The sequence below is a fragment of the Onychomys torridus genome, chromosome 1 (genome assembly GCF_903995425.1).
Source record: "Onychomys torridus chromosome 1, mOncTor1.1, whole genome shotgun sequence".
Taxonomy (NCBI): Eukaryota; Metazoa; Chordata; class Mammalia; order Rodentia; family Cricetidae; genus Onychomys; species Onychomys torridus.
In genome coordinates this window covers 29,839,938-29,861,628 of record NC_050443.1, presented here as the reverse complement: position 1 = coordinate 29,861,628, position 21,691 = coordinate 29,839,938, and the positions used below count along the sequence as shown (strand labels likewise).

At 43.3% G+C, this 21,691-nt stretch overlaps 1 protein-coding gene and 1 non-coding gene across 2 annotated transcripts in view; one reads left to right on the top strand and one right to left on the bottom strand.

Moving 5' to 3' along the window:
• Window positions 1-13,428, top strand: part of LOC118593358 — a 30,374-nt gene extending 16,946 nt beyond the window's left edge. The window contains exons 6-10 of the mRNA XM_036202806.1: window positions 2,092-2,208; window positions 3,042-3,289; window positions 5,731-5,857; window positions 6,725-6,823; window positions 11,599-13,428. Of these exons, the coding sequence (XP_036058699.1) occupies window positions 2,092-2,208; window positions 3,042-3,289; window positions 5,731-5,857; window positions 6,725-6,823; window positions 11,599-12,965 (1,958 nt within the window). The 3' untranslated portion in view covers window positions 12,966-13,428. The remainder of the gene's footprint in view (window positions 1-2,091; window positions 2,209-3,041; window positions 3,290-5,730; window positions 5,858-6,724; window positions 6,824-11,598) is intronic.
• A 2,873-nt stretch (window positions 13,429-16,301) lies between these two features.
• Window positions 16,302-16,374, bottom strand: Trnak-cuu. Its single transcript has one exon. It is a non-coding gene; the product is annotated as a tRNA-Lys (tRNA).
• Window positions 16,375-21,691: the final 5,317 nt, after the last annotated feature.

Here is a 21,691-nt window from a genome sequence, read left to right as displayed (position 1 = left end):
CAGCCTCTGCCTCTGGAGTTATTTAAATTATAAACCCACATCATCACTAGCATAGATTTCTTTTTTCTTCTTTCATGTTGAGGATTGGACCATCTAGCCTTTCGCATGCTATGTAAGCATTCTGCCATTGACCTAGCTCACGACTAGTGATCTATTAACAGCTGTATTTTATTTGTTTGACCTCTCCAGACTGGATTTTGCTTTGTATGTAACCCAGGCTGGAATTCACTAGCCCAGGCTAACCTCAACTCACAATCCTGCCTTAAACTTTCTCAAGTTGTTTGACCTGCACATGTGTGCCGTGGCACATTCATGAACACACACACACACACACACACACACACATACACACACACACACACACTACACAAAGTGAATGAATATAATTAAATTGTCTTGCTTCCCATACTTTTGGTGAACATATTAAAAATACATCATGAAACTGAAATGTGTTTTGTTTTTTACATTTTATGTGTGTATTTTGCTTGCATGTATGTATGTATGTGTCCAACGTGAATTGCCTAGTGCTCACGGAAACTATAAGAGGCATTGGCTCTCCTGGGTTTGGAGTTACAGTTGTGAGCCACCATTTGGGTGCTGGGACCAGAACTTGGGTCCTCTGGAAGAGCAGCCGGCTCTAAAGCACTGAGTCACCTCCCCAGCCTCCTGAAATAGTTAATGCCACAATGTTTAAAAAACAAACAAGCCGGGCGGTGGTGACACACGTCTTTAGTCCCAGCACTCGGGAGGCAGAGCCAGGCGGATCTCTGTGAGTTCGAGGCCAGCCTGGTCTACAGAGCGAGATCCAGGACAGGCACCAAAACTACACAGAGAACCCTGTCTCCAAAACAAAACAAAACAAAACAACAACAACAACAAAAACAGTGTTAGAAACCGATCAGACAAACTATCCAGCAACACAGTGTGGTTTCTTTTACTTGTAATACCAGAGGAGTGGAGGCTGAATGAAAGAAATCACGAGTTTCAGGCCAGCGTGGACTGTAGTTCAAATAAAAAAAGAAACAACCCACAATGTCCAGCTTTAGGTGCTCCCACAAGCCAAATCTCGGAAAATAGGCATCAAAATGAAAGAAATCGATTATAACACGTTAAGAATCCGCGAACACAGGCTGTTGGGACTGAAGAAACGGATGAAAAGGAAGGGTCTTCCTTAAGTAAGGATGTAAGAATACCATGAAAACCAGTCATTCATGTTTCCAGGCATGCTGTCCTGCGCCCTTCTCCTGACCCTCATGCTTAAGCCTGTTAAACCCCTAGTCTGCTTCGTGAAAAGAAAACTGGCCGTAGCGGTTAACGCCTTTAATTCCAGCGCCACAGAAAAGAAAGGCAGGTGGATCTCTGAGTTTGAGGCCAGTCTAGCCTACGGATTCCAGGCTAGCAAGGGGTGCACGGAGAATCATTGTCTCAGACATTTAAAAAGAAAGAAAGGAAAATGGGTAATCTTATCACAGCCGTAAGAGTGGTACAGTGGTGTGGTGGTTGTGTTCTTTTAATGCTGGAACCTGGGGCTTGCTGGAGGATCACTGCAAGTTCAAAGTCAGCTTGGTCTCCGTGGAGAGATCCAGGGCCATTTAGGGAGACTGTCTTAAAAAAAAAGTTAACAGATGCCCAAACTAGCAAGCACGTGTCTGATTAAGGGCCGTTATTCATCAAGTGCTCCACGCGGGACCTCGAAGCATCAGGGTGTCAGTTTGTTCAACGCCAGAGTCACGGCTCTAGGCCATTTTGGACCAACCCTGGATCCTGGTGCCGAACCCCCTCTGTCACTGCGAGTGCAGGATGCCACCTGAGCCTCCCCACTCCGCGGGTCCCTTGTGCGCCTGCGCACTGCCTCACAGCCCCCCCCCCCCCCCGGGTCCAGGAGCTGGGGGCGGGGCTCGCAGCCTCGGCAAGGAGGGGAGCCCAGAACTGCGTGAAAGAGGCAGGCCGCGCCCGGGACTTTCGGGTTTGAGATCAGAACCCCCAGAGCCCTCAGTAGCACGTCTGTGCCACCGCTGCAGAGCTGAGGCCCGGGTCGGTCAGCTGCGTGAGCGGGGCTCGCGAGGCCTGTGGTCTTCTCCGGGACTCCAGGGCGGGGCCCGCTCTGCGAACCCCTGCGACTCGGGTGGCCACCCGTGGGTGCAGCCTATCGTGCTGCCGCGCTGCACCTAAACCCCAGCCTGGCTGTGGACGAGGACCGAGAGCAAAGTCGGGGGGGGGGGGCGATTGGCACTGTGGGGACACCCTGTGCAGAACGCGGGGACCTTAGATGCCGGCAGGCCTCGGGGAGCTGAGAGCCGCGGGACACCTCGGAACTAGAGGCCTGGCAGCCCCAGGGGCGGTAAACTGGGTATCCACTGCACAGGCTGTGTCGAAGCAGCAAACTCGGACACGGATGAGTGTGGGCTGTCTCCAGTCTCCTTGTCGCTTGCCGTGGTGCGTGCGGGAGGGGATCAGCCGGGACCCCTGAAGCGTGCAAGGGGGCTCTGACCAAGTTCAGAAAAGCGAGGGGGTGAAGCCAGAAGGCGTGTAATCTGAGGATTTGGGAGGTGGAGGCAGGAGGATAAGCCGATCAAGGTCATCCTCTGCTGCCTGCCATTGGTTTGCAAGAGACCCTTCTGAAAGAAAAAAGAAAGAAGACCAGGAGTGTCTTGAATTCGCTCCGCCTTTCCAGGCCCCCTGGTCTTGGGAAGAGGCTGCTTCTGTTAAAAAGCGAGATTGCATGTGAGTTTCTGGTGCTTCTGTGAAATATGTCTGAATTCTTAGGACACGGGGTTTATTTCCTTCCCTTTGAAAGCCCTCTGTGAAAATGTTTTATTCACGAGCTTGAGGAGTTCAAGGCCAGCCTGGGCTACATTGAGACCCTGTCTAAAAAATAAAGAAGACAAAAGAGAATGAATTATTCATTGCTCTGGGTCTGAGAATTTCCCTACACTTTCCGTGAGCGGAGACTGATGAGAGCATTCCTCTTTCGGTGCAGCGCATGACGACCCGGGTGCATACTGAAGAAGTCCCAGCAGCCACAGTTTGCAGCTGATTTCCCTATAGTTTGGAGGAGGACATATTTCTGTGTAAGCCGCCTCCCACCTCTTACACTTCGTGTGTTGGAAAGCCGGGTTGCATGTCAGAAGGGAGAAATGGGATCCTCTGGTTTTTAAAATTTGGAAGCTCTAAGGCGGTTCTGATCTCATCCTGCAGCTCTTCCTCCAGCTCTCGCCTCTGTGAACTGCTTCTCCAGGGCATGATCCCTGAGGAAGGACAAGCCAGATCTTGCAATTCTAGAATCATGGTAAGTTGATTTCTGTGCATCTGAAATTCTGTCTTTAAAAAAAATTACACTATTTATTTATTTATTTATTTATTTATTTATTTATGCTGCCTGTGTGTGCTTGCACATACGGGCATAAGCATGCAGTGGCACATACATGACCTTCAGAGGACAACTTTTGGAGTTGATTCTCTCCTACTTTGTGTGTCCTGACAGTGGACCCCACATCCTTAGCTTCCCATGTGTGTCCCAGGGATAAAGCTCATGCACTTTTTATTTGTGTTTATTCATTTTGTTGGGGGAGGGGCATGTGCCAAAGGTGTCTGTGGAGGTAAGAGGGTAACAACCTGCAGGATCCAGTTCTCCTTCCGCCACGGGTGTCCTGGAGATGGAATTCAGGTCACGGCTTGACTGCCTTTACCCTGAGAACGTCTCGGCTGCCCCGCCCTTTTTGTTCCCTCTGGTTGTACAAACTCTCTCATTGGTTACTTTGAAACGTCTTAACAGGTGCACCCCAGTCTTCCGTTACACTGGGGGATGGAGCCTACGCTGTGCCCTTCTCGCCATCTCCATCCCAGGGTGCACTGACCAAATATTTGATATGAACTCCTGAAGATCAGAAAACCTCCTTAAAGCATCACTGCTCCCCACAGATTTACATTGTGAGCAATTACTACCTGTGATTTAACTCTTTCCATTACTGACGTAGCAAAGGACCATATGCAAGGCACAGTGTTACCTGTAGTTAAGAGTTTTCCTGCCTGGCCCAGTCAGGACAAATCTCTCTTACCCACCAGTCCCACAGTCGCTCAGACCCAACCAAGAAAGCACACAGGAACTTATATTGCTTATAAACTGTATGGCCGTGGCAGGCTGCGTGTTATCTACTTCTTTTATCTTAAATTAACCCATTTCTGTTCATCTATACTTTGCCACATGGCATGTGGCTTACCAGTGTCTTTACATGTTGCTTCTCATGGCGGTGGCTGGCGGTGTCTCCCTCCAACCTTCTACTTCCCAGCTTTCTCCTCTTCCTTGTCCTGCCTATACTTCCTCCCTGGCCACTGGCCAATCAGAACTTTATTTACACAGAGCGATATCCACAGCAGTTACCTATTTTACTTTTGAAATATTTATTTAATTCTATTGTATATGAGTGTGTCTGGGTGTATGTATGTGCACTGCATGCATGCTGGAGCCCTCAGTGTCAGAAGAGGATGTTAGATCCCTTAGAACCGTCATGTGGGTTCTGGGAACCAAACGTGCGTCCTCTGCAAGAGCTCTTAACCTCTGAGCCATCTCTCCAGCCCCTTGTAAACATTCTCTCAAGATTTTATTAGTAATGTTTATGTGTCTGTGTGTATGTTTGCAAATGTGTGTGTTATGAGTGTTCAGTGTGAGTGCTGGGAACTCTGGTGTGCAAGAGCAGTAAGCACCCTGGGTCTGAATGAGAACGGCCCCATAGGCCGTTTAAAAAAAACAAAGCGATTTATTTTATCATGTATTATATTATAAAACCTGGGGACAGATATAAGAACCCGAGACAGTCATCACTGCCAGACACACCCGCCATCGTTTGCCTCCTGGCTCCTAAAAGGCCTTGCAACCTTCTGGCGCACCTCTTCTTCCTGGAGGACCACTTTTTCTCTTGCCCCGAGTCTGCCAAGAAAAAGAAGCAAGGGGGTTGGGGATTTAGCTCAGAGGTAGAGCAAGTGCAAAGCCCTGGGTTCGATCCTCAGCTAAAAAAAAAAAGAAGAAGAAGATTAATTCTGGCCAGCTGAATGTGAACCAAACGCTTTCTGTTCAGTTGGACAATGGACCATGACATAAACAAATTTATTTAAATACTTGGTCCCCAGTTAATGGGAATATTTGGAAAGGATTAAAAGGTGTGGCCTTGTTGGAGGAGGTTTGTCATGTGGGTGAGCTTCAAGGTTTCAAAAGCCCACACCAAGCTCAGGTCTCTGTCTCTGTCTTTCTCTTTGTGTGTGTGTCTCTCTCCCCTATTCCCCAGCGCACGTGTGTGTGTGTGTGTGTGTGTGTGTGTGTGTGTGTGTGTGTTTGTGTCTGTCTGTCTGTCCCTTTCTCTCTGCCTGCTGCTTGTGTGTCAGGATGTAAAGCTCTCAGCTACTGCTCTAGACCCATGCCTGTCTGCTTCCATGATGATCATGGACTAACCTTCTAAAACTACAAGGAAGCCCCCAATTAAATATTTTCTTTTATAAGAATTGGCTTGGGGGGGTGGGGATTTAGTTCAGTGGTAGAGTGCTTGCCTAGCAAGTGCAAGGCCCTGGGTTCGATCCTCAGCTCCACATACAAAAAAACAAAAACAAAAACAAACAAAAAAAAGAATTGGCTTGGTCATGTTATTTCCTCACAGCTACAGAACTATAACTTAGACACCCTCTAGTAAATTTTATCCCATTTTATCTTATACACAGTACACTGCCTTGTCATTTCAGAGTGAGGTGACGTTCAGAGATGTGACTGTGAACTTTTCTCAGGAAGAGTGGGAATGCCTGAATCCCTATGAGAGGGATCTGTACAAAGCTGTGACGTTAGAGAACTACAGCCACCTGGTGTCACTGGGTAAGTTCACCAAAGGCCATTTTCCCACAGTGCAAGCTAACAGAATGGGCACCTCTGTGAAATGCTTTTATGATCCCACATAGTTCAAATACATAATTAAAATTAAAAAGTAAGTTTTAAAAGGATGGAGTTGTATGAGTTTAAATGAAATTATAACCATGCCTCTACCCTTGATACTAAAAGAATTCCAGTTCTAAAGTTTGTCTACTCTGATAGCCATCTTTGTCTGGAAGAATTGGCTAAGGGATCTCTTTTTATTCTGGACAGATGGCTCCTAAGTTAAGAGCACTGGCTGCTTTTTGCAGAACACATAGGTTTGGTTCCCAACATCCACAGGGTATCTCACAACCATTTGTAACTCCAGTTCTAGGGCATCCAGTACCCTCTTATGGCCTCTGAGAGCACTACATGCACATGAGACATGGATGTACATGAAGGCAAAACACCCAAACACATAAAAATAAAAGTTAAAAAAACTAAAACAGCTGGGTGGTGGTCGCACATGCCATTAATCCTAGCATTTGGGAGGCTTAAGCAGGTGGATTTCTGAGTTTGGGGCCAGCCTGGTCTACAAAGTGAGTTCCAGAACAGCTAGGGCTACACAGAGAAACCCTGTCTCAAAAAACCAAAATAATAATAATAATAATAATAATAATAATAATAATAATAACAACAACAACAACAACAACAAAACTCTGTGTGCTCCCCCACCCCACACAGAAAGTCTCCTGTACTTTACCTTGCATTCCACATGTACACTATACCTCTGATCCTCCTTCTCCTAACTACTAGGGTCACAGCCATATATCACCCCACCTGGCAAATAGATTCATTCTTTTCTCATGGATTTTGTTCTGTTCTTTCAAGCAGGATGTTCCATCTCTAAGCCAGATGTGATCACCCTGCTGGAACAAGGGAAAGAGCCCTGGATGATTGTGAGGGATGAGAAGAGAAGGTGGAGCCAAGGTGAGTGAGCACTCATCAGGCAAAGGCAATGTGTGATGATGTATACATTGGTACACAAGGTTGGAGGATGCACCCTGAGATGCTGATGGGGAAGGTTGAAGATGCACTCTGAGATGCTGATGGGGAAGGTTGAAGATGCACTCTTAGATGCTGATGGGGAAGGTTGGAGGATGCACTCTGAGATGATGATGGGGAAGGTTGGAGGATGCACTCTGAGATGCTGATGGGGAAGGTTGAAGATGCACTCTTAGATGCTGATTGGGAAGGTTGGAGGATGCACTCTGAGATGCTGATGGGGAAGGTTAGAGGATGCACTCTTAGATGCTGATGGGGAAGGTTAGAGGATGCACTCTTAGATGCTGATGGGGAAGGTTAGAGGATGCACTCTTAGATGCTGATGGGGAAGGTTAGAGGATGCACTCTGAGATGCTGATGGGGAAGGTTAGAGGATGCACTCTGAGATGCTGATGGGGAAGGTTGGAGGATGCACTCTGAGATGCTGATGGGGAAGGTTGGAGTGTAGCATGAATCTCAGAGGGTCTTATTAATAAAAACAAACCCGGAGCCAGGTATTGGGGTGAATGCTGGAAGATCAGAGAAGCAGAACAAGCCACAGCCACCTCACCTCACCAATTCCTCAGCTGATCCTGTTTCCTCAGACTGGAAGCCTCTGAGTCCTCATCCAAATGGATCTCAGCTGAACTGTGCTGCTCGAAAGCCTAAAAGTTTAACCAGCCTAGTTCCTGGTTTTCACGCCTTATATACCTTTCTGCTTTCTGCCCTCACTTCCTGGGATTAAAGGCATGTGTCACCATGCCTGGCTGTTTCCAGTGTGGCCTTGAACTCACAGAGATCCAGAGGAATTTCTGCCTCTAGAATGTTAGGATTACAGGTGTGAGTGCCACCATTTTCTGGCCTCCATATCTAGTGGCTGTTCTGTTCTCTGACCCCAGGTAAGTTTATTAGGGTGCACAATATTTTGGGGAACATAATACCACCACATTGGAGTATGCACCCTTAGATGCTGATGGGGAAGAGACATGAAACTTGGAAAGAAAACTTAGATCTTTTCAGAATGAATCACCAACGGCGTTTCTTCTACGCCAAATTGCCATTGGTTTCTTCTCTTATCTCCCTGCCGTTTCCACACAGGAAAGCTTTCTTGTCTAATGAGAATGATTTTTCCTGTGCCTTATATATAATATATATAATCTCTTTGTAGATAATCTTTAACTCCCAGTCCTTAAGAACCTTCCAAATTAATTTTATTTCATTTGTATAGTTGGTTTGCTGGTATGTTTGTGTGTGCACCATTGATGCCTGATGTCCACTGAGGCCTGAAGAGGGCATCAGATCCCCTGGAGACTGGAGTTACAGGTGGTCATGAACCACCCTGGAGGTGTTGGGACTTGAACTCTGGTCCTCTTGAGCAGCCAAGTGCCCTTAACTGCTAAGCCATCTCAATCATCTTAAGTTTTCTTTTCTAAGATAAAGCCTTACAATACAGTGAGGCTGACTGTGAATTCCTCTTCCTCTTGTCTCAGATTGTCTCCAGGCTGGGACTACAAGTGTGTGCCACCACACCCACTTTGTAATTCAGTTTTTATGTATGTAATTATTGTTTTCATTTCAAGGAAATTTATATTTGTAATGAAGTCATATAGTAAATGGGGGTTAGAAAGATGACTCAGCTGTTAAGAGCATTGACAGTTAATACACAGGATCTGGGGTTTGTTTCTGGCACTTACTCCATGGTTCACAACCATCTGTAACTCCTATTCCAGGGGACACGGTGCACAGACATACATGCAGGCAAAATGAATGTAAAAGTTAAAAAATAAACAAGTACATGCTTGTGTTAGGGGTGTAGCTCAGTGGCTGAGCATCTGTTTAACCATGGCCTTGATCACCTGCACTACACAACCAGATAAAACAAAAAATAAACAGCTTATTAATATCCTGAAATGACTAGGTATGGTGGTTCACTTCTTTAGTCCCAGCTCTTAGGAGACAGGTGGATCTCTGGGATTTCAAGGCCAGCTTGGTCTAATAGCAAGTTCCAGGCTAGCCAGAGCTACATAGCGAGACTTTGTCTGGAAAAAAACAACCCTTCTAAGTATTAGAAAAAGCATGAATAGGATAAGGATATGGAGGATTGGGAATGAGGTTCAGGGGTCAGAGTGAGGTAAATTTAGGAAGGGAGACCATGAAAACAGAACCAATCTGAAGAGGCTCTGGTTGGCTAAAGATGGGATTACTTGAGTGTCAGTTCACTCAATTGTGATGCCTGGCAACACATAAAGTGTGCTTTATTGATAAAGGCAGCTTTGGTTTTTTTGTTTGTGCTGGTTGTGATGGTGCTGGGGATGGGAGCCAGGGTCTCACATGCCACCCAGGTGCTCTACCAGAGCTGCAGAATCCCTGGTGCCTGCTTCTCATCCCTCTTTAGTGTCTTCTTAACTGTGCTTACTTCTCCAGCAATGTAATGTGCATGTGTAACTAGTGATTCCAGAACATTCAACTTGAGTTTCATAGAAGAGGTTTTCCTTAAGTTGCTTCCAGGAATCTGAATTCAAGTAGTCAAATTTGGGAACAAGTAATGCTAACTCCTTGTAGCAGAGTCTGACTGTTTATCTATAGAAGAGGCCCTGCTTGAGACTGTTTACAATCCCAAATAATAATAATAATAATAATAATAATAATAATAATAATAATAATAGTAGTAATAGTAGTAGTAGTATATAGTATAATATATATCATATAGTATATAATATTATATAATGGTAGTAGTATTTTGAAGACTAGGTCTCATCCTGTAGCCCGGTTGGAACTCACTATTTAGACTATGCTGTCCCTGAACTCACTGAGATCCACCTGCCTCTGTCTCCTGTGTATGTTGAGATTAAAGGTGTGTGCCGCCACACCACACCCTTTTTATTTTCAATTATGTGTGTGTGTATTTGACTTTGTTTACTTACTGGTGCGCTTGGGAAATTCAGCCTCATTGTTGCATGTAGTTGTGGATTGTCCAGTCTCAGTGCGGTGCTGTGTTCGTATGACATCATTTACTTCGCTGTTTTTCTCTTGATGAATGCTTCCAGTTGGGCATGTTACAGATAATGTTGCTGTATGATATAAATTCTTTTTAAAAAATACCAGCCGGGCGGTGGTGGTGCACGCCTTTAATCCCAGCACTTGGGAGGCAGAGCCAGGTGGATCTCTGTGAGTTTGAGGCCAGCCTGGGCTACCAAGTGAGTTCCAGGAAAGGCGCAAAGATACACAGAGAAACCCTGTCTTGAAAAACCAAAAAAAAAAAACAAACCTTTTACAGCCAGGCGTTGGTGCTGTACGCCTTTAATCCCAGCACTCGGGAGGCAGAGCCAGGCAGATCTTTGTGAGTTCGAGGCCACCCTGGTCTACAAAGCGAGTTCCAGGAAAGGCACAAAGATACACAGAGAAACCCTATCTTAAAAAAAAAAATACCTTTTACATTTTAAAAATTATTGAACTCTTGGTCTGGGGATATAGTTCAGTTAATAAAGTGTTTGCCTACTATGCATGAAGCCCCGAGTTAGATCCCCTGCACCACATAAAACCAGGTATGGTAGTGCACACCTGTAACCCTAAACTAGGGAGATGGAGGCAGGGAAGGTCAGAAAGCTTAAGGTCATCTTTAGTAACGTGCTGAGTTCAAGGCCAGCCTAGCCAACATGAATGAAACCCTGTCTCAAAGAAAAATCAAAGCAAATGACAACATAAATGTGTGTCAAACTCTTTAAAAAATATGAATGTGTTTGTATATTTGTATGTAGTTGTTTTGCCTGTATGTATACCTATGCACCGTGTGTGTGTGTGTGTGTGTGTGTGTGTGTGTGTGTGTGTGTGTGTGTGCGCATGCGCACGCGCCTAGTGACTGCAGAGGCCAAAAGAGGGTGTTAGGTCCCCTAGTACTGGAGTTAGAGACAGTCGTGAGCCATGTGGGTACTGGAAACAGAACACAGGTCCTCTGCAAAAACAGCAGGTTCCCTTAGCTGCTGAATCATCTCTCCAGTCCCTATTTTTAGTAGTTTAAAGGAAGCAAGTGTGATAGAGCTATACAGAGCAAAGGGGACAATAATTTGCATATGGTAAACACAGGTCATGTTATTCATGGGAAAATACACTTTATTCTGCTTAAAAAAGACAAGCCATTAAAAAATTTAAGTAGTGAGCTTGAGAAGTGCATCAGCACGTAATAGTGCTTAATGTTTTTGTGGAGGACCTGAGTCCTTTGCAGAACCAACATGGCAGCTCACAACTACCTGAAGCTCCAGTTCCAGGGAATCTGGCCTCCATGGCTCCTGCACATTTGTGATGCACATGTACTCATGCAAACTACCACGTATGAAATACATACAATTTAAAAATAATTTTAAGTATAGATTCTCGGATTTTGATCTACGTCAAGTAATCTGGTCTCATCACTTCTTTATCTCTCTTAAACTTTTTTTTTTTTTTTTTTCCGAAATCACATGATTACTTTTTGGCCCATTGTTGTTTTGTTTTCCTTGTCTTGAGCCCCAATCTTTCCATATAGGTCAGGCTGGCCTGCATATATACCTGCATGTGCATATACAGCTTCTTCCTCAGTCTGCAGTGCTGGGACCAAATATATGCTATCACTCTTGGTTTAGGCATACTTTTTGTGGTGTTTTTGGTTTCTATTCTTCTGTCTGTTTATTTCATCCAGATTGGAAGAGTGTCTTGTGTTTATCTTTTTGTTTGTTTGTTTTCAGATCTGGAAACCAGATATAGCAGTAAAGTGTTATTTCAAGAAAAGAATCCTTTTGAAATTAATTTATCTCCGTGGGAAATAATGGAAAGAATTAAAAGACACAGCCTTGGAGTCTCCTTTTTTGGAAAAGAATTTGAATATAAGATGTTTAAAGAACAAGAGAGTTCTCACAGGGTATGTTTCAGAGAAATTACAAAAATCACCCCTGGGAAAAGACCTATGTACAGAAAACGCTCACCTGTTGGTCTCTGTAAGAAAAATCATAACAGAGAAAAGCCCTACGGATGTGGGGCGTGTGGAAAGGCTTTCAGAGTCCGCCAACAACTTACTTTCCATCAGAGAATCCACACCGGTGAGAAACCCTACGAATGTAAAGACTGTGGGAAAACCTTCAGACAGTGCGCCCACCTCAGTCGACATCAGCGAATTCACACATCTGATAAACTCTACGAATGTAAGAAATGCGCAGAGGTCTTCACGTGTAGCTCAGACCTCCGAGGCCATCAGAGAAGTCATATTGGCGAGAAGCCGTATGAGTGTAAAGAGTGTGGGAAGGCCTTCAGAGTTCGAGGACAGCTTAGTCTCCACCAGAGGATCCACACAGGCGAGAAGCCCTTCGAGTGTAAGGAGTGTGGGAAGACCTTCAGGCAGCACGCGCACCTTTCCCGGCATCAGAGGCTCAACAGTGCTGCTGTGTGCTACAGGTGTAAGGAGTGTGGTCAGGCTTTCCTGTGCAGCACTGGCCTTCGGCTGCATCACAAACTGCACACAGGAGAGAAGCCGTACAGCTGTAAGGAGTGTGGGAAGGCCTTCCGGGTGCGGCAGCAGCTCACCCTCCACGAGAGGATCCACACAGGTGAGAAGCCCTTCGAGTGTAAGGAGTGCGGGAAGACCTTCAGTCGGGGTTACCATCTGACGCTCCACCAGAGAATCCACACCGGGGAGAAGCCTTACGAGTGTAAGCAGTGTCAGAAGTGCTTCCGCCGTTACTCGGAGCTCATTTCCCACCAAGGTGTTCACGTTGGGGATAAGCCGTATGACTGCAAGGAATGTGGGAAGGCCTTCAGGCTGTTCTCACAGCTGACTCAACACCAGAGTATTCATTTGGGTGAGAAGCCCTATAAATGTATGGAATGTGAGAAAACTTTTAGACTGCTCTCACAACTTACTCAACACCAGAGCATCCATACTGGTGAGAAACCTTATGACTGCAAGGAGTGTGGGAAAGCCTTTCGGCTCCACTCATCGCTAATTCAGCATCAGAGAATCCATTCTGGAGAGAAACCGTACAAATGCACAGAGTGTAAGAAGGCCTTTAGACAACACTCACACCTCACCTACCACCAGCGAATTCACAAGGATTCTTAAGGATCCTTTTAAGAATCCTTCCATTGCAAATGTGTTAAGGGGCATTGGAAAATTCTAGAAGAAAAAGGTTTTAATCCTTTTTGGCTTCATGCTCACAAGTATTGGCATACAAGATTTCAGTCAGAGGAAAGAGTGTTGAACTTTAAGAAATTCTCTCTAGAATGGAATTTCATGGAAGGAGTGAATGTATAAAAGCTAGTCTAGCTATATACTGTATGCCTGAGCGTGTAGCCAGAGCACTAACTCATTTTTAAAATTAATAAATAAAAAGAAATGTCTGTATAAGTTGTATCTCAGAGCTAGTGAAGATTGTTGAGGTACAGTTCTTAATTAGAGAGTTTCAGCAGGATCAGCCAGAACATATAATAGCAACTCAACCTGTGTGTCACAACCCCTTTAGGGGTCAAACAACGCTTTCACAGGAGTCACCTAAGACCATCGGAAAACAGATACTTACAATTCAGTAGCCAAATTACAGTTATGAAGTAGTAACAAAGATAATTTTATGGTTGGGAGTCACCACAACATGAGGAACTGTATTAAAGGGTCATAGTGTTAGTTAGGCTAAGAACCACTGGGCTAGGGGTTAAGACTATTGAGTGGTAGACTGTCTTGAACTTGGCAGTAGTCAGGCTGGCAGCATCTGAACCAATGTCGAATAATAAAGAATTCTGTGCCTTCTAGCATGACAAACTACAATATTGACACCTAAGCACTGAACCTCTAATCCATACAGCCCTAATTTCCAATTTAGAGAAAATAAAGAAGAGAACAGGGGCTGGAGAGATGGCTCAGAGGTTAAGAGCACTGAATGCTCTTCCAGAGGTCCTGAGTTCAATTCCCAGCAACCACATGGTGGCTCACAACCATCTGCAATGAGATCTGGCGCCCTCTTCTGTATACAAAAATAAATAAATCTTTAAAAAAAAAAAAAAAAAGGAAGAGAACAGATTACCTGGTAAAACAAGAAACAGCGAACCTAAAATGTGGATGAGTCTACTTGGTTTTCAACCAGCAAAGTGATATTAAGAGAGGTAATGCTTTTTGAGTATTGAAAAAGACTTGAAAGACATAGGTCAGATGCACTGGGAATTCTTAGATCATGAGTTGAGTGAACATATGAAGCAAGACAGGAAGTCTGTAGAGGAAAGCAGTCACCTGAACTAAATCTGCAAATTCATGGACTAAGCCTACATGATTTAATATGGTGTCACTAGCAACATGTTAAGCACTTCAAGTGCTCCACATGGACTCGGGGATGAGGCAAGCATGCTGTGATGTCAGCTCTGAGGGTGTGGAGATGGAAGGATCTGTGGGGTGTGCTGGCTAGCCAGTCTAGCTGAACCCAGGTTATTGAAAGACCCTGCTCAAAAAAAGTAAGGTAGGCAGCTAATGTCAAGTCCACCTCTGGCCTCTCGAACAGACAGACACATGTTCCATTCTGGGAAGCAGAGGCAGGTGAATCTGAGTTCAAGCTAATCTAGCATACATAACAAGTTCCAGACCAGCCAGGGCTACAAAGTGAGGCTATCACCAACAATTAAAAAAAGATTAAGTTTAAAAAAAGTATAATCTAGGGGCTGGAGAGATGGCTCAGAGGTTAAGAGCACTGGCTGTTCTTCCAAAGGTCCTGAGTTCAATTCTCACAACCATCTATCATGAGATCTGGTTCCCTCTTCTGGCCTGCATGGATACATGCAAACAGAGCACTGTATACATAATTAATAAATAAATCATAAAAAAGAAAGATCATCTTTAAAGTAAAAAAGGAAACACTATAGACATACAAGAAATAATAAAAGATAAATTTAAAAAAGTATAATCTAGCTCAGATCTTCACAATCCTTTTTGTGTTTTTAAAGCTTTCTATGTATTTCAGTTCACCTGACACCTCCACATAAGGTCTGCCCCCCCACAGAGGTAGAACCAAGGCTTGGCTCCCAAACACCATCCCTTGTCCTGTGACACCATGTGGGCATATGGCCATGGACTAAAAAAACACAGAAGACACAGCACAAGGCATAAGTGTCTGACACAAATCTTCACCCCTGTTGACTGTCATCTTCTCTCTGACTGTTGTTTGCTTGCTGATTCCCTCTAAAAATGGGTAATCTTTTTGTCACATCCACCTCTTCCATGTTGGATATCTCTACAATATCTGATGAGGAGGAGACAGACAGTTTGGGCCCCCACAAAATCTGTTAAGGAGAATGCAGCGGTCATTAAGTCATGTGCTGCTCCCTGCTCTGCTCCACCACCACCATGGGTGGCTATGCCTCTGCTGAGATATTCTTTGAGTGATCTACCCCAGTACCTACCTGCCTCAAGAGGTGGCTACCCTCCCATGGTGCCAGGTGTCTTGCAGCCCGCACAGCCTACACCACTGTCAGTCCATAGGCCCATAGAAGCCTTCCCAGTCAATGTGGGCCCAAATGCCAATGCCCAGCCCTGAATTCCCACACCTATAGCTGAACTCTCCCTTATCTAGAAGGCAGCTAATGAGTCATGCCCAGATGTCCTCTACTTTCAGCAGGTCCATGCAGTTACAAACTTATTTTGATTGGTACCATTTGCTTAAAGTGTGTTGGAGTCTGCCTTCTTTCTCAGTTGGAGATCAGCCTATGATGATCAGGCAGAATCCGATGCCTGGACAAATATCTTACTTAATGTCCTGGTGACCTATGATATATATGCTCACAGGACATGAGGAATATGTCCATCCTGTGCACCAGGGGCAGATTGGCTTGAATGCCTATTTTCAACAGGTCTCAGACTTAGCCCTTAAGGCCTTCAGAGCCTGTACTCCCTAGGACCCTCAGCTACTTTCACAATCTTATCCAACAGCCAGGGGACTTCTTCACTGTCTTCCTGGCCTGTGTCAATGAGACAGTAGAGCATAGAGTGGATGCAGGCCCCACTAGAGCTATGCTGATTAAACAGCTGACTTGAGAGGGGTTCAATGCACAAACCTGTAATGTGGTTGCAGCCATGAGGAATGAGGTCATACACAAATGGGTGCAGGCCACCTGTAGTGGATAGCCATCCCAGCATTGGCCTGGAAGTTCCAACCCCCATTGAAGCTTCGGTAATGATCACGCCCACAAAGCAGGGCAGAGGAGGGAGCAGAAGACCGAGGATCAAGAGGAGGTCTCTCTCTTGGTGCTGGGACACTGGACACTGGAGGTAGACCGAGCAGAGTTCTCCAGAGAACACTGCCGGACTGCGCTATACCTTTGCCAGACCCTGCAACCTACCCCTTCATTTGTAAGTTATGCCACAAAATAAATCTCCCTTTTAACTATGAGGAGTGGCCTTAATAATTTCACCAATATCTGGCGCCCAATGTGGGGCACGAACCCACGACCCTGAGATTAAGAGTCTCATGCTCTACCGACTGAGCTAGCCGGGCTAATGCTAATGCAGAATGCAAAAGAATACTTACACCATTAAAGATCAGATCAGCTCCTTTAGAAGAATGGATTCAGTATACTAATGGTGTTGAGTATATTAACTACAGTAATGAGGCTTGGATAGGAGAGACAAATCCCAGAGGTGAAAGAAGGCCCCGTGGTACCAAATGTTTTAATTGTGGTACACCAGGTCATATAAGTAAAAACTGTACATGGGGTAATCCTAGAAGTAATACTCCTTCTAGGAATAGCGTAAAGAGGAGACCCCAACCACCTCCTGGATTATGTAGAAGATGTGGCAAAGGCCGACATTGGACCAGTGAGTGCAGATCAAAAATAGATATACGAGGCAACCTTTTACTGGCGGGAAATGCCTCAGGGGGCCTCTTGCAGGCTCCCAAATCAAATGTGGTAAGAACATTCCCAGCCACTGTGGAAGACATTCCTCTCCAGGACAACTGAATAAACCAATGCTTAATGTAAAAACCAATACTGCAATGGATGATAAAACAGCTCTGATAGATGAATCACAGTTTACAAAGAACACAATAAAACAAATATTTTGCCAGACTTCCATAAATGAACAAAGACCAAAGCTTAGAATTCGAATTAATGGCTTGGTTCTGGAGGGCCTGGTAGACACAGGTGCGTATGTGACTGTAATTACACCAAAATCATGGCATCTAAATTGGCCTCTTCAAGAGGTAGATGTCCAACTTTTAGGAATTGGCACCCTATCTCAGATAAAACAGAGTTCGAGATGGGTTGAATGCATAGGGCCAGAAGGACAGAGAGGAAGGCTGAAGCCATATGTAGCAAATGTAGCAGTAAATCTATGGGGCCGAGATCTGTTACAACAGTGGAATACCCAGATTAAAATTCCTACACTCTCAGAAAAGGAATACAGGTCAATGCATGTTTCTAGGAATAATATCATAACATGCTGTAAAAAACAGTCACCAACCATTCAGGCTGTACACAAACAGAGCACAACTGCTGTTGAACTCTCAGAAGTACCAACTGCCTTACCTTTAAAATGGCTAACTAATAAACCTGTCTGGGTTGGACAGTGGCCTTTGACAAAAGAGAAACTACAAGCTTTAGAACAGCTGGTTCAAGAGCAGTTAAATACTCAACACATTGAAGAATCTACCAGCCCTTGGAATTCTCCTGTATTTGTTATTAAAAAAAAAAAAGTCTAGTAATTGGAGAATGCTGACAGATGTGAGAGCTATTAATAAAGTAATTCAGCCGATGGGCTCCCTACAGATTGGGATGCCCTTGCCCTCTCTGCTACTCAAAGCATGGCCTATAATAGTTATTGACTTAAAAGACTGTTTCTTTACCATACCCTTACAAGAAAATGATAGAGAAAAATTTGCCTTCACAGTTCCTAATTATAACAATTCCCAGCCAGTCAAGAGATATCAATGGAAGGTCCTCCCACAGGGAATGTTAAACAGCCCTACCATATGCCAATACTTTGTGCAAAAACCATTGGAGATAATTCATGTAAAGTTTCCACAGTCCATAATTTATCACTATATGGATGATATCCTATTAGCTGATCCAAAGTTAGACACACGAGAAAGCATGTCTGAAGAAGTAAAAAAAGTTTTGCCTCGATGGGAACTGCAAATTGCTCCTGAAAAAAATACAAAGAGGAGATTCTATTAATTACTTAGGATATAAGATAGAGTTACAAAAAATTAGACCCCAAAAGGTACAACTGGAGAAAGAAAGTTTAAAGACTCTTAATGGTTTTCAAAAGTTGTTAGGAAGCATTTCCAACTTATTGGGTATCATGGGAATACCCAAAGATGGACTACAAAATTTGGCTAATACTCTAGAAGGGGACAAAGAATTAAGTAGTCCAAGAGAATTATCAGCCGAAGCTGAGAAGGAATTGGCTCTAGTAGAAAAGACAATTTGAGAAGCACATGTGGATTGTGTGGATCCAGAACTTAAATGCATTCTTGTCATATTCCCCTCCAGACATTCCCCCACAGGCATGTTGATGCAGAGGGAAGATATTATATTGGAATGGATATTCCTACCACGTAAACCAAATAAGAAATTAAAGACTTATATAGAAAAGATCTCTGATTTGATTCAAAAAGGTAAATTAAGACTTCGCCAGTTGACAGGAATGGACCCAGCAGAAATTGTAGTACCTTTAACTAATGAGGAAATTTCATCACTATGGAAAGATAATGAATACTGGCAGAGAGCCTGCAGTAACTTTTTGGGAGAGATTAACAACCATTATCCCAAAAGCAAGAGGATAGAATTCATAAAGAAGACTGAATGGGTCCTTCCTCACATTGTACGAAACAAGCCAATTTCTGGAGTCCTCACATTCTATACTGATGCAAATAAATCAGGGAAAGTAGGATACAAATCAGTAAAGTGGTACAAAGTCCATACAGCTCTGTACAAAAGGCAGAACTGTATGCCATTCTTATGGTACTGATGGACTTCACAGAACCCCTCACTATAGTCACTGACTCTCAATATGCAGAGAGAGTTATTTTACACATTGAAACTGCTGAATTTATTCCTGATAATACAGAATTAACTTCATTATTCATACAATTCCAGGAAATCATCAGAAAAAGGGAACATCCTATATATATATAACACATATCAGATCCCATACAGGTCTGCCAGGACCTCTAGCACAAGGTAATAATGAGATTGATCAGTTACTAAAAGGTAATGTGCTAGAAGCCTCAGAATTTCATAAGAAAAACCATGTAAATAGCAAAGGTTTGAAGAAGGGATTCTCCATTACTTGGCAACAAGCTAAGGATATTGTGAAAAAATGTCCTACTTGTTCCTTCTATAACCAAACTCCATTACCTGCAGGGAGCAATCCAAAAGGTATACAAAGAAATGAAATTTGGCAGGTGGATGTGTTTCATTTTGCAGAATTTGGAAGATTAAAGTATGTACACCATAACATTGACACCTATTCAGGATTTCAGTGGGCAACTCCTATGAGTTCTGAAAAGGCTGATTCTGTGATTACACACCTATTAGAAGTTATGGCCATCATGGGAATACCTGTACAAAATTAATACAGACAATGCCCCAGCATATGTCTCCAATAAAATGAGATAGTTCTTTGCTTTTTACAATATAAAGCATGTTACAGGTATACCACACAATCCCACAGGCCAAGCAATCATAGAAAGATCCAATCGAACTTTAAAGGATATGCTAAATAAACAGCAACAGGTAACAATGACTCCTAGAAATAGATTGCATAGTGCTTTATTAACCTTGAATTTTCTCAATGCTGATGAGAAAGGAACAACAGCTGCAGAGAGACATTGGACGACAGACAAAACTCCTGAGCTAAACCAACCGGTTTGTTTCAAAGATGTGTTGACCTCAGAATGGAAACCTGGATATGTCCTACATTGGGGAAGGGGTTTTGCTTTTGTTTCCGCAGGAGAAGAAAAGCTATGGATACCAACAAAATTAATAAAAATTCGATTCGAACAGGAGAAACCCCTTGATGAGGAGAAGTAAAAGATCATCCACCAATGTGACATCTCTTCAGGTTTTAAGAAAAATTTAACAATCAAAGGTTGGGGTAGGGTTCTGTTTTTGTCTTTCCAGGACAATGGAAATACCCATCTTCCAGAAATCATAAGGCCTTGGATATCCGGATGTTTACAGTAGAAAGAAAGAATCTATTGGTACCAATCTACACAGGGTAAGATATAAGTGTCTAACATCTATATCTCTATCAATCTAGAATAGTTGTGGTTCCAATTCAATGATAAACCAAGCTGGCTTTCGAGATGGAATTGGCTCACTCCTCTAAACCCAAGCATATTGAATAAAAAAAAAAAGATTGAGAGATTCTTCAGTCCCATATCAGAAGAGCCCTCTGGTGTGAGACAGAAGCAAACCAATTATAAGGGACCATTATCTTCAAGATTCTAATTCTCTCCATGCTTACTCTTGATTTCTTGGAATCCTTTCTTACATGTCATGACATCTTTAAATCCTAACCTTCCATCCTGATAAAAAATAAGTTTTTTCCAATAGCAATCTCTGAAGTCTCCAGAAGGAAGATGGGGCCCCAACAACAACAACTCTACCCAATCCAGAATGATTCCATGGTAATCATTATCATACTACACTTCTTGCCAGAATTTCAGACAGTCTTACCCATTACTCTGAGAGTTGCTGCAGAATCTACAGTTAGTCTAACTAATATTTAACTATCTGAGCTTTCTCACAATACCCAACAGAGATACCATCGCCCCCTAAACAGCAGGAAGCAATTCTAAGAAAACAACGCCCCTTATCCCTTAGGTTTCATATTTCTCAGGGTTATGGATAATGGTTCTAGGGTTGGTGGTGGAAGAAACTGTTAAACTCGGTACTCTCCTTAAGGAAAGAAAATATGTCTCAAAAAAAGGGGGGGGGGAGAAGAAATGGTATGGATAGGTATAAGATATTATGGTAGACTATCATATACTTTAGTAAACAAATTTAGTAATATAGCAGCCTTTGCACTGTTATGAATTCTTATATGTTGATACAAATATAAACTTTTTATATTCCTATTTAAGATAATTTGTATATTGATACAACTACAGAACTATGTTTGTTATATTGTACACATATTTTTACTCTTATTTGAAATATTTGTATATTGATACAAATGTGAATTTATGTCTGTCATACTGTATGTATGTTCTACTTCTGTTTAAGATATTCTGTATACTGATATATATTTAGGATTATTATCATATTGCATATTGCACTATACATTCCTTCCTCTGTTAAACATATTTTGTGTATTGTCACAATTTGAAGTCATTGTCCTTTTACTGTACATTTGCTTACAGACTGTTTGCCTTATTTATAGGCAGCCTTAGTCCTTAGGTTGTTTAGGTAGATGAGACTTACAGAGTTATTGTCACCTATGCTTGTCATCTCTATAATTATGTTAGTTAGGTTATCCATATTTATAAATACATAGGTCAGATGGACAGGTAATCTTCAAACACTTCATGGACCTAGAGAATATGGCATTTAAATAATTTAGAATTCTGTTGACATGAGACACAATTGCTCCTGGCAGCACCAATTCGATCCTGAGAGAATTTTGGGCTTCTAAGACATTTCCATGTGGAAGTTTGTCTTCTTGGCACAAAATGGCCTACTGGGCAAAGAACTGCCCTTGCCTCAACTGCTGACAGTACAAATGCTGTCCTTTCTGGACAAGTGGGACACAAGGAAAGCGACCACCATACTTTGCCAAGACAGGGTAAGATGGTCTTTCAGAATTCC